This window comes from Columba livia, chromosome 2, assembly GCF_036013475.1.
Source record: "Columba livia isolate bColLiv1 breed racing homer chromosome 2, bColLiv1.pat.W.v2, whole genome shotgun sequence".
NCBI classification, from domain to species: Eukaryota; Metazoa; Chordata; class Aves; order Columbiformes; family Columbidae; genus Columba; species Columba livia.
Genome location: NC_088603.1, coordinates 79993601 through 80006543, shown reverse-complemented (window position 1 = coordinate 80006543; position 12943 = coordinate 79993601). Strand labels below are relative to the sequence as shown.

Here is a 12943-nt window from a genome sequence, read left to right as displayed (position 1 = left end):
TGCCTGCTGGGGGGCTGCGGGGCGGGCAGGGCATTCCCTTAGGCCGCTCCGCTGGCTGTGCTGCAGTTCCCCGCGTGGCGTGTGGGGTTGGCGGGCGGTGGGGGCCGGTCCCTGGGACGCTCCAGGAGCGGTCGAGGTGGCGCCGGTGCTGGCGGCTTCCTCGGTGCGGGTGGGTGTTGGGGTCGGGGTGGCGGGGCCCGGACGGCCCCTGCCGGCAGCGCCTCCTGCGGCAGCCGCCAGGCCGGCCTGCTGCTGAGGAGGCCGCTCCGTGTGGCGGGAAGGCGGCGAGGCAGACCCTGCCCGGCCCGGGTGTCGGTCTCGTCGCTGGGTTTGTTACCGCTGACCCTTCGGTGGCCGTTGGAAGCCGTTACGAACCGTTGGGAGGCAGTGGTTGGATGCGGCCTGTTGCCTTCAGATGTGTGCGTGCAGGGAGAGAAGAGTTTGTGTGTGATAGCTTCTATCAGTGCAATAAACTTTCTTTTCTAGGTGACAAGAAAAGGAGAATTTGTCCTTTTCGGTGTACTGGACCTTACTTAACTGAAAATGGGACATAACCAAAGTTTTCAGCAAAAGAAGCTGTAAAATAATTCGGGTGTTTAAAATAATTTCATTTTTTGTGTGATGTGTTTTTTTGTGTTTTGTTTTTGTTGTTGTTGTTGTTTGTTTGTTTTGTTTTTTGTTTGTTTTGTTTGGGTTTGTTTGTTTGTTTCAGCTGTGGTTCTGAGCATTCTGAAGCAGTAAAATTAAAGTGGTAGAACCAGAGTAGTTCTCTGGTGTACAGGAAGTCTTACAGCTCTGTTTAAGCTGATAAACAGGACTCGTCTTTGGAATCCCATGACACAAAAAAGAAATGTGCTTTAAGGAAAGGCACTGTGGTACAGTAGACTTTGCTTTAATTTGTTTAAGTTAATAAGAATTTCATTCAGCCTGTTTGAATAGAACGTGTATGTAAATGTCAGCAAAATATAAAACAATTTTCTGTTACAAGCCTGAGCTGTGTAATATCATGACTGGAGAACTAAAGCTAAATTGAGTCAGTATCTGATAGATTAGAATTAATGATGGCAAGAGGTTGCACTGCTGCCAGACAAAAACATAGAATTGTTCTTCCTCCCCCTGGCCCCGTTGGTTCTTTTGAGAACCGTTACGGGGTTGGATGGTGCTGAGCAGGCACAGGCTGACTGAAAGGAACAAGTGGCTTTACCGTCATGGCCACTGCCTCCTATATATGAGGGATCCTCACTTTAGCCTTTGTCCAGTTGCTCTGAAGAGGGGATGAATGCCACCACAAGCAATTCCAGTGGCTTCCATTAAGCCCTGCCTGTGTAAGGAGAGACAAAGGGTCCTCTCAGTTCTTCCTTCTTGATGTCTGTCCTTTCCTCCTTAACTTCTTTTCCTTTTTCCCCTCTGATTCACCACAAGTCGTCTGCTGTCTCTCAGCAATCTACGTCTTTTGCAGCTCTGGCACAAGAATGCAGCTGAAATCAGTGCTCTGAGCAGTCCAGGTTGGCCACGTTGCATAGTATAATAGCAGGTGGGAGAACATTCTGTGTGTGCACTTCAGCATCAGCAAAGCCTCAGTAAAGAGAGGCTTTGTTTTCGTAATCCAGTGATCTTTCTAATGATGTGTGTGTCTCTTTCTTTTTTTTTTTTTTTTCCTCCCCCTTATGGAAAACAGGATTTGAGTTCGGTGACTGCTTAACTGATTTTTTTTTTCCTCTCCCTCCATTCCAACCAAGACACCATGAATGAATTTTTAAATTTCATTTTAATTTTTTTTCTTTTTTTCCAGTTTTTGAAGCTTAATGTTGTAATTAAAGAATGAATTTTAACTTTAATGAAGTGCGGTGGTTTTCATTTACAAACATTAATACATGCTTAGTTTTGAGCAAGGTTTACACCTACTTGAGCAGTGGCCATTGCTGGAAAGGTAACAGGGCCAAGCAGACAGCTAAGGGATGTTTTGGGAAACATTTATTTCAATGAAATTAGAGTAACAGCATGGTCTACATAACTTTTTTTTCTGTAACCAGAAGATCCTCATTCCACAAAAATATACCTACCTAACCTAAAATACTTTGAAATATTTGTTGAATTTGGTCCTTTACTGAATCGGTGTCTCAATTATCTCATTTAAAATTTACGTGATTTGTTGGTCCAGTTGGCTTGCAATTAGGTGTTAGTGAAGTTGTTCTGCCTGAAGTTTAGAATCACGTTCTAGAAAGGAATTCTGGTTATGGGACTTTGAATGACAATTGCAGTTGTTAAAATTAGTGGTTTCTTTGGTGTTGGGTATCTGAAGGCTTTATATCAAAGTGTCTAGTGAGTACTTGGAGAGGCACTTGTATCCCTGGCCAGTCATATAAATCATTTGTTGAAATTAACATTACCCTAAATCAGAGGCTGTGGTCCAGTTTGGGTTCTGGATTAAAGATGGTAGGGTGCTTTTGTCGATTAGAAGCTTAAAGGAATCAAAGTTGCATAAATGACCTGTGCTAGAGGTCTGAGGAGCACAAAGCTCCCAGTGAAAGAGTGCACATCACTGATGGCTTCTATTAAAGGAAGTTGCAGAAAATATAATTTCAGCGCTTAGGGAGTAGTTCCTACAAACTCATTAAGAACTTGCTACAAAAGTTGTGTGACACTGGACTTTTATTTTCCTCATTAAAGGTGAGCCATGTCTTTCCATTCTGGCCGAGGATGTCCCCGTGGTCAAGGGGGACCAGGAACAAGAACTTCAACACAGACCTACCGCCCTCAGAACCTACGGCAGCTTCACCCACAACAGCCCTCTGTACAATACCAGTATGACCAGCAAACTGCCCCTCCAACAACCTATTCAAACCCTCCGACCACTGGTTACATGCCTCCCAGGCCAGACTTTGTGCCCTATCCTCCTCCAGTGCCCCCTTCCACACAAAATCCTATCAGCCAGTGTCCTGTGAGGCCACCATTTCCGAACCACCAGATGAGGCAGAGCTTCCCAGTGCCTCCGTGCTTCCCTCCTGCTCCTCCACCTGTGCCAAATCCGAGCAATGCTCCTGTGCCAGGAACTCCTGCTGGGCAAAGCACCTTTCCCTACATGATGCCACCTCCCACAGTACCGCATCCTCCTCCCCCACCAGTCATACCGCAGCAAGTCAACTACCAGCCCATGTACTCCACAGGGTATTCACAGCAGTCTTTCCCACCGCCCACCTTCAATAGCTATCAGCACAGCTCTGGCTCTTTTCAGAGCAGCGCTGCCAGCAGCGGTGGCGGCAGCAGCCACTTCCGGCACACAGGTCAGTACCAGGGAGAGAAGTCACAAAGTGATCGGCGGTCCCCAGAGAGAAGCAAGCACTATGATGACCACCGACATCGTGAACACAGTCACATCCACGCTGACAGGCATCGGTCCACTAACCATGGGGATCGTCGGGATCGAGGCCGGAGTCCGGATAGGAGAAGGCAGGAAAGCAGTCGGCACCGGACAGATTATGATAGAGGAAGGATATCGCCTCATCACAGAAGTTACGAGCGTAACAGGTAACTTGAGTTATCTTCTGTCTGCAGAAGGAAAGCTGTCATTGTCCCATAGTGTTTGTTTGCATCAATGTTTTTCCTTCACCCTTGTTTTTCCCTCTAGCGTGGAAGGTTGTACTTGGGTCTGATGGAAAGAGCTACTGTTGTGATGCCTTTCAGGAGCACTGTTTATACCTCACCTTTGTGATCTGGCAGACTTGTTTCCCTTGTCCATGGAGACAGTTGAAATCAAAGAAGCTCTTGTTTGAAAACTGAGTGAATGACTGAGTATTATCTACTCTCATGGGTGCTTACCATAGAAACTTGTGCATATGTGGCATGAAAGCAGAGCTGGCACAACTTTGTGTGAAGACTGTTTTCAAAGTTGAACCTTGCAAAAGGTTAAGCCCCAGCTCTTCAAATTTCAAGATTTAGGTACCAGAATCAGGGTTTTGGGTGTTATTTGAATTAGATCTTTCTTTGAATAAGTTCTGTGTTTGTAGAAAAACAGAACCTGGGGGATTTAATAGTATCACAGTATGTTTGGGATTGGAAGGGACCTCAAAAGATCATCTAGTCCAATCCCCCTGCTGGAGCAGTAACACCTAGGTGAGGTCGCACAGGAACATGTCCAGGTGGGTTTTGAATGTCTCCAGAGAAGGAGACTCCACAGCCTCCCTGGGCAGCCTGTTCCAGTGCTCTGTCACCCTCACTGAGAAGAAGTTTTTTCTCAAATTTATGTGGAGCCTCTTGTGTTCCAGCTTGATCCCATTACCCCTTGTCCTATCATTGTTTGCCACCGAGAAGAGCCTCGCTCCATCCTCGTGGCACTCACTCTTTATGTATTTATAAACATTAATAAGGTCACCCCTCAGTCTTCTCTTCTCCAAACTAAAGAGACCCAGCTCCCTCAGCCTTTCTTCATAAGGGAGGTGCTCCACTCCCTTAATCATCTTTGTTGCCCTACGCTGGACCCTCTCCAGCAGTTTCCTGTCCTTCTTGAACTGAGGAACCCAGAACTGGACACAATACTCCAGATGTGGTCTCACCAGGGCGGAGTAGAGGGGAAGGAGGACCTCTCTCGACCTACTAACCACCCCCCTTTCTAATACACCCCAGGATGCCATTGGCCTTCCTGGCCACAAGCACACAGTGCTGGCTCATGGTCATCCTGCTGTCTACCAGGACCCCCAGGTCCCTTTCCCCTACACTGCTCTCTAATATGTAATTTCCCAACGTATACTGGAACCTGGGGTTGTTCCTGCCCAGATGCAGGACTCTACACTTTCCCTTGTTAAATTTCATCAGGTTATTCCCCGCCCAACTCTCCAGCCTGTCCAGGTCCCGCTGGATGGCAGCACAGCCTTCTGGCGTGTCAGCCACACCTCCCAGCTTAGTGTCATCAGCAAACTTGCTGATAGTACACTCTATTCCCTTGTCTAAATCGTTAATGAATATATTGAATAATATTGGCCCCAGTACTGACCCCTGAGGCACTCCACTAGATACTGGCCTCCAACTAGACTCCACACCATTGACTACCACTCTCTGGCTTCTCTCCTTAAGCCAGTTTGCAACCCACCTCACTACTCTATTGTCTAGACCACACCTCCTCAACTTAGCTCTGAGGATGCTGTGGGAGACTGTGTCAAAGGCTTTACTGAAGTCAAGGTAGATCACATCCACTGCTCTGCCATCATCCATCCACCTTGTTACATTCTCATAAAAGGCTACGAGGTTGGTCAAGCATGACTTACCCTTGGTAAAGCCACACTGACTGCCCCTAATAACCCTCTTATCCTTAATATGCCTTGAGATGGCACCAAGGATAAGCTGTTCCATTACTTTCCCAGGGACAGAGGTGAGGCTGACTGGCCTATAATTACCCGAGTCCTCCTTCTTGCCCTTTTTGAAGACTGGAGTGACATTTGCTTTCCTCCAATCCTCAGGCACCTCTCCCGTTTCCCAAGACTTGGCGAAGATGATGGAGAGTGGTCCAGCAATGACTTCAGCCAGCTCCCTCAGCACCCGCGAATGCATCCCATCTAGACCCATGGATTTATGGATGTCCAGACTATTTAATTGCTCCCTAACCCAGTCCTCATCGACTAAAGCAAACTCCTCCATTGACCTGGTTTCATCCAGGGTCTCAGGGGTACAGGGCTCCCCAGGACAGCCTCCCGCAGAGTAGGCAGAGACAAAGAAGGCATTCAGTAATTCTGCCTTCGCTGTATCTTCTGCCACCAGGGCACCCATCCCATTCATCAGTGGGCCTACATTGCCTCTGGTATTAGTTTTATCTGCTATGTATTTGAAAAAGTTCTTTTTGCTGTCCTTGACCCCTCTCGCCAGCTGTAATTCTAAGGAGTCTTGGCTATTCTAGCTGCCTTCCTACATCCTCTAACAGCAGCCTTATATTCTTCCCAAGTGGCCAGCCCCTGCTTCCATGACCTGTGAACTCTCCTCTTCTGCTTGAGCATACCCAACAGATCCCTATTCAACCACGCAGGCCTCCTGGCTCCCTTCCTTGACTTCCTTCGTGTGGGGATGCTCTGATCCTGAGTGTGGAAGAAGCAATCTCTGAATGCAATCCAGCTATCTTGGGCCCCTTTTCCTTCAAGCAGTCTTGCCCATGGGATTTCCCCCAGCACTTGCTTGAAAAGGCCAAAGTTAGCCCTGCTAAAGTCCAGGGTTGCAATTCTACTTGCTATTCTGTTCCTGCCACCCAAGATGCTGAACTCCACCATCTCGTGGTCACTGCAACCCAGGCAGCCCTCAACCTTTACTGCTTTGACCAGACCCTGCTTGTTTGTTAGTCTGATAAGTGCACATATCTAATCCCTGCAGTGAGTTTTTTTTAAAGAAAAGCATGTTGCTCGGCCTTCTTCATCCTGCTCTGTCCTAATCCTTGTGGGAGACTAGCACAGATGTGTGCAGGCTTTATGGGACCTCCCAGAGGATGCTTAGACCTGCCTGTGTGATTCTGTTCAGGGTGAAGGCCTCAGCAAGCCAGTCTGTGATCTCAAAAGAGGACTACAGTGAAAATTAGAATACACCAGTTAAAAGAAATAGGCAAGTTATAGGCTACGTTGACATCTTATGATTCAGATGGATTAGTGTGGGCTGCTTATTTTTTGATGTATAATGAAGTGTGGTCTCACTAGTGCGACGTATAGGGAAACAATCACTTCTCTAGTCCTGCTGGCCACACTATTGCAGATACAAACCAGGATGCTGTTGGCCTTCTTGACCGCCTGGGCACACTGCTGGCTCATACTCAGCTGGCTGTCAGCCAACACCTCCTGATCATTTTCTGACAGGCAGCTTTCCAGACACACTTCCTGGAGCCTTAAGTTGTGTGATCAAGTTCTTTATGTGTATGCGCAAGTTGAGTTTTGTTGATGATATTCGTAGTTTCAGCATGATGCAGAATTTCTGTGTCTATCAAGGTTTTTGTGTGTGCTTGAGCTGGCTGTCAGGGAGGGCTTGTCTGAAACACTTGAATGACTGCTGGGCTTACAAAGCTATTGTGCGTGGAATAGGTTTTCTTTCCCTTCCTTGAGGCATTAAGGATGGTTAAAGATACAATAATCTTACCCTTTCCCATTTGTAGCAGGAGAAGAGCAAGAATGGCAACAATTCCTGTGATGAATGTATAGAATTTACCTCTGTGTCGTATGAATTAACCGTTGTATTGAGATAGATAGCTTTATGACAAAGGCGGAGGAAACAGGTGACTGTCTTTTACAAATTCCTTTAAGGTCAGTGTTAAGAATGCCTGGGTTTTTAGCAGCCAGCACTTGTGTGTTATTTTTGCGTAACATGATCTCAGCCTGCTTCTGTGCTCCTTTCAGGTGTGGAATGTATGAAATACCAGATTTCTCATTTAACTTATGTTTTGAACTCTCCAAGGGAGCGGGAGAGGGAAAGGCATAGGCACCGTGACAGCAGAAGATCACTGTCACCAGACAGATCCTACAAGAAAGATTACAAGAGAGCAGGAAGGTAAGGAAGGTTACATTTGGTCTCTTGTGTATTTGGGGCTCTGCACATCCATACGTGTGAGTTTTTGTGTATGCATATGTGCATACATGCATGTTTTGAAAATCAGAAGAGATGAGTATCTTAAATTTATAATCATCTACTTATACATACAAATGTCAGTTATCTCAAGACCTTGCAGAATTAGAGACAGAATTAGCCTCTAGAGAGAAGGCTTGTGTCCTAAAGACTTCCTCTTACATCTGCTTCCAGTCTGTAAAGTACCAAGATTATTTGAAGTCATTCTATGTTTAGATCTTCTTTTAGGAGCTTTTTTTATATTTGTGCTCCTCTCTTTCTGAATCTTGGACAGTTGAAATCAGTGTAACTTCATTGACTTTGTAGTTTACCCATATTCAGCTTTTGAAAGCATTGCAATATCACAAGTTGTGTGTTCAAAGGAGTGCCAGAGTTAGAGTAACATAAGCAGTGTGACTTCTGTATAATCCTTCTAATAAAACCCTAATTCTTTGTTCATGCACATTGTTTGTGGGACATGTAGTAAAACTTCTTCATATTGTAACTTGTAGTTGTGAGTGATGTGACTTAGTTTTTAGTGATAAGTTTTCAACTTCAGAACAGAATTTAAAGAAAATAATCTAGAATGCAAGGAGGTATTTTATATATATATATATATATATATATATATATATAATCTTAATTCTTGAATGAGATTTAAAGTACAAAAACACTTTCATTTTTAGGTCATTTCTGTAGGAGGTCAGAACAACAAAATGCTGTTTACATTGCAAGTTAAAAGCAGGAGGAGGCAATTGGATTTTGCTTTGATTTATATGACAGAATGATTTACTTCTCTGAAACTGTTTGTTTTTCATTAGAAAACTGTCACTATTAAAATAATAAAGGTAATTGCTTTTGTCTACTTTCTCCCACTAAGCCGTTCTCCAAGCAGAGAGAGAAAGAGACCCCGATGGGAGGAGGACAGAGAAAGGTGGTCTGAGAACCAGAGCTCCAGCAAAGAGAAAAACTATACTGCTATCAAAGACAAGGAATCAGAGGAGAATGCATCTGAAAAAAATGAAGAGGAAGATGAGGAATTACTTAAGCCAGTCTGGGTTCGCTGTACCCATTCTGAAAACTATTATTCCAATGACCCTATGGATCAAGTGGTATGTTTGTGAGAAAACTCTCAACTGTACACAGTCCTTTATGTGATTTCTTGATTAATGTGAACCTTTCAGTAGGATCATGTTTTGCGTCATTTAATCCTTCTCTCCTCCCAACCATCTCAGTCTTTTAACCCTGCTAAGAACTTTATTAGTTGGTATTCTTTTCTATTTTCATCATTCTTCTGTTTTCATTCAGATTAGTATGTGGAAGGGGGGTACCTTTTTGTCTCTAGGAGTGAAGGTTTTGTTTTGTTTTGTTTTTTCCCCATTATAACCATATTTGACAAAGATGTCTCAAGCACCATATATTGCCACAGCCTTGGAGAAATTTTGTACAAAAGGAGCAATTCAGGATTTTTTGTACTCGACAATAACACTTGCTGGTGGAGTAGTATTGGAGGGGAGGTTTCTGGTGTTTTTTTGTTTTGTTTTTTGTTTGTTTGGTTGGTTACTTTTTGTGGGTTTTTTTGTGGTTGGTTGTAGGGTTTTTTTGAGAATGACAGAGAGAGTGAATTCATGGTGATTCAAAGCAGGCAACAATATGAGTTGAGTTTTGTGTTGTTTGTATGTGGCAAAATTCTTTTAAATTTCAAAAATACCGTCACAGGTCTCTTTTTTCCTTCTAAGCCTCCTAAGAATCAATACTGAGCTGTACTAAAGATGCTTAGCCATTGTTCTGCTTTGTTAGGCCAAAGGTTTGATGATAATGCACCAGCAAATGAAGTAATTTCTCTGTTAATTCACCTGGTGAAGCAAGTAATGGTATGCTAAAGCCTTAACAAATACTTCCATGTTTTGTTGAACTACGCTGAGATCTGTCTTCTCCCTCTCTTTTCATTGTGAAACACTGGTGCATGTTGTGTTCATGTTCTATTTTAACACTTTTTTTTCTGTTTTTAATTAACAGGGTGATTCTACTGTGGTAGGAACAAGCAAGCTCCGAGATCTGTATGAAAAGTTTGATGAGGAGTTAGGAAAGCGACAGGCAAAGGCCAAAGCAGCCAGGCCACCATGGGAGCCACCAAAGACCAAGCTGGATGAAGACTTAGGTAGGCAGAAATGTTGACAAAGCTCTGCAATGGAATAATCTGTAGTTCACCTGGTTTTGGAAGTTGTGTGTATTTAATAATGTTGGTAGGTTAATCTGTGTTTCTTAAATCCTTCCTTTCTATTGCATATCCATGTTAGTTTTACTATTGCTTTTGACAGAAATAGAGCTACATTCTTTACCCAGGAAGCCTAAGGGAAAATGGAGAGTATCCAGCACTACTGTATGCTAAAGTCTCTTTCACGGCATGAAAGTGCCGTGAACAGGATCACATAGACCAAAGCATGACATGCAAGAGGCTTTGAGGAGCTCCTGGTCTTATATTTCTAAAAAGGAAGCAAGAGTAATGATGATAAACTGATATGGCTGCTCCTTATGGCACTGACTTCATCTTTCTTCTGGATTGTATTTTGCTTGTGCAACTCTGCTTACTATAATCGTGGGCAGAAGTATCAGTTTTCAAAACACAGTTTGTCTGCCTCGTCATGCATCACCCTTATGGATCTTCTTGCAGTGAAATATGTCTACTAGTCTTATCGGTTATTGGGGAGAGATACAGGTGAATTAGCAGGTCGTAGTTTTGATGGCAATTTGTTTACTCAGAGGTCAGCGGAAGCTATTTTTCCTGCTTTGTGAGAACTGTTAGCTTTTCTTTCTATACTTACAGCATTTTGGTGTTTCATAGTGTGCTTTTTTCAGTCAGTTGCATTAGTTCAATAAATTCTTGGGTATATCCAAGAACATATATATTTAGATATATTTATATATAAATATTTATATATATTTAGATACTCCAGGCTTCCTTTTTAATTGATACTTCATGTTTGCTCATTGAACTGCTTCAGACTGTCATATCTGAGCTTAGTAAGTCTTTAAAAATCATATCAAAAATTCTGAAGTTGAAATACAAGTACATAATGACATGGTCAGATGCATGCTGGTGGTATAAAAAGATAAAATAAAGATGAAAGAAAAAATAAATACAGATTACAATGTTAATTCACTATCGTAAAGGAAACACATTTTTGTTTTTTTAAACAGTGGATTTGCACAGATTCAAAATTCACTCAAGAATCATTAACAAAGTTAACTGTAGGGTTTTTCAGGAGGTACATTTTCATGTGGATGAAGCAAGGATGGAACTCCTACATTCAACATATCTGTGTAAAGCTTCTCTTCCTCAGATCTCTGCAGAAAGGGTTCCTTACTGCTCCAAGCTCAAATATGACAGAGCCAAGAGCAACTTCTCTGTGTTTCTTTTTCCACTCCTTTTGGAGGACTCAAACACTTTGCCTCTGCACTGGCCCCCTGGGCTGCCTTGGTGGCTATGCCAGCTTCTGGACTGTTGTCTTAGTACTTAAATAAATGCTGTCTCTGTTCTGCCTTGTGTTAACATAATTGTGTATTGCAGTAAGATAGCAATGAACTCCAAGAACAATTTTTGATTTTAGGCTGATTTCAGTATATGAAATCCAAAAGTTTGCATTGTTTTTTCAGAATTCTACCTTATTTTTGCAGATCCTACACTCATTTTGCACCTAAAATTAGATTTGTACAGCTGATTAATGTCTATGAGAGAACTTTTAAAACTCAAGTGTTTGTGAATATTTGTAGGGAATACGTGTACATGCTTATTTAGATATTCCTGGATTTTCTTTCTCTCCCTCATTTTCCTTTTAACTAAAGAGAATCTTGTATTCAACAAATGCATATATTTTAAACCATACTTTCACAGTATTTTGAAAGACTGTCAGTGTAGTAATAAGTTTTCTCTGAAGTCAGAAGTTAGAAATGGAAGAAATGTTGTATCTCTTCTTCCAGTAATAAACCTTACTTGCGTCATGGTATATATCTTGGTTATGAAGGCACTTTTTAAATTGGAGCTGAGGTGATCTGTGGAAATGAATGACATCACATGCATTAGAAAGGGAGTCACTTATAAGTATTATGGGAGGTTAGAGATATGTGAGATCAGGCTCTGTGTGTTTTTTTTGTTTTGTTTGTTTGTTTTAATTAAGTCCAGACACTTACTAACATTAGCTTGGCAATACCACAAAGGAGACATTTTAACAAGTTAAGAACATCTGCTGTTCCTTTTTTTTTTTTCTTTACCATTGTATTTGTCTCTGATGCATCAGAGAATTTGTTTCAGTTAATACAAAGGACAGTGTCTTAAAAAGGAGGAAAGCTCACAGAATAGGACTTCCAAAAAACTTATGACTGGATTCACTCAGCTAGTAGTTCTAGGTTTTCTTCTTGTCTGTGACTTCTAGTAGGTGGTAATGGATTTTTTAGAAAGAATTGATTTTGAAAAATTAGTCTAGCAGTACTTGTTCTATAATAATTCTATGCATATATGCTGTTTCAAAACTCTGAAATAGACAGTATTCTGCTACAGACAAGAGCCTTTTTAGGTAAAATGAAGCTAGACATAAGCACTTTGCTCATAACAAGCAGAATTAACTTCTAAACAAGAAGTTCTGTTTAGCTCATACTAGTGACCTTATGTGTATTCTTTTTATTTTCTCTCTCTTTTTTTTGGTTTGTTTTTAACTTTACAGTAATACTTGTGTTGGTATTACCTCTGTAATCTTTATTGTCAAGTAACTGATGCTGTTCTTCTACAACTGGTCAGTCGTGCTCCCGGACAGCCAAACAGCAATCTCCTGCATACAAGCAGATGTGTTGGTTGCAGGCATTTAATATCCATGGCACGTGCAGTCATTTTTAATTAAAAATGCAGTTGCTGTCTCTCTTCTCATTTGTGTGAATGTCATGCACAATTTTAATAAATTTCAGTATGCAACAGTTAGCCATGTCATGTTATATAATGCATTTATCTTGGAGAAGAGTGTGTGGAAGTGGTTTTCAGCTGACTTTATTTCCCCTGTGTGAATCAGAGAGCTCCAGTGACTCGGACTGTGACTCTGAAGATGACAGCAGCTGCTCTAGCAGTTCGGATTCAGAAGTTTTCGATGTCATCGCAGAAATTAAGCGTAAAAAAGCACACCCTGATCGTCTCCATGAAGAACTGTGGTACAATGATCCAGGACAGGTATGGTGAGAGGAAAAAGTGCCTTGTGTCTGAAAGTCATTCTTCCCTGTAGACCTGAAATGCTGCATTGTTGTCAAACACACTGACATCGTTCAGTACACATTTTTACTCCCCTTTTCCCTTTTCTCTCTCATCTTGTTGAAAGCACCTCACTTTTGATTTCAA

The 12943-nt window shown here is 42.4% G+C and overlaps 1 protein-coding gene across 3 annotated transcripts in view; it reads left to right on the top strand.

Moving 5' to 3' along the window:
* The window catches only part of DROSHA (drosha ribonuclease III), a 75732-nt gene that overhangs the window by 149 nt on the left and 62640 nt on the right, over positions 1–12943 (top strand). Inside the window, exons 1-6 of one of the 3 annotated variants that reach the window (XM_021298013.2) lie at positions 20–1534; positions 2671–3528; positions 7417–7509; positions 8444–8675; positions 9583–9724; positions 12624–12778. In XM_021298013.2, the coding sequence (XP_021153688.2) occupies positions 2678–3528; positions 7417–7509; positions 8444–8675; positions 9583–9724; positions 12624–12778 (1473 nt within the window). In that variant the 5' untranslated portion in view covers positions 20–1534; positions 2671–2677. Of the gene's footprint in view, positions 1–19; positions 1535–2670; positions 3529–7358; positions 7510–8443; positions 8676–9582; positions 9725–12623; positions 12779–12943 lie in introns of those variants that run through there. The other 2 variants (XM_065052600.1, XM_065052601.1) reach the window with 2 other exon arrangements.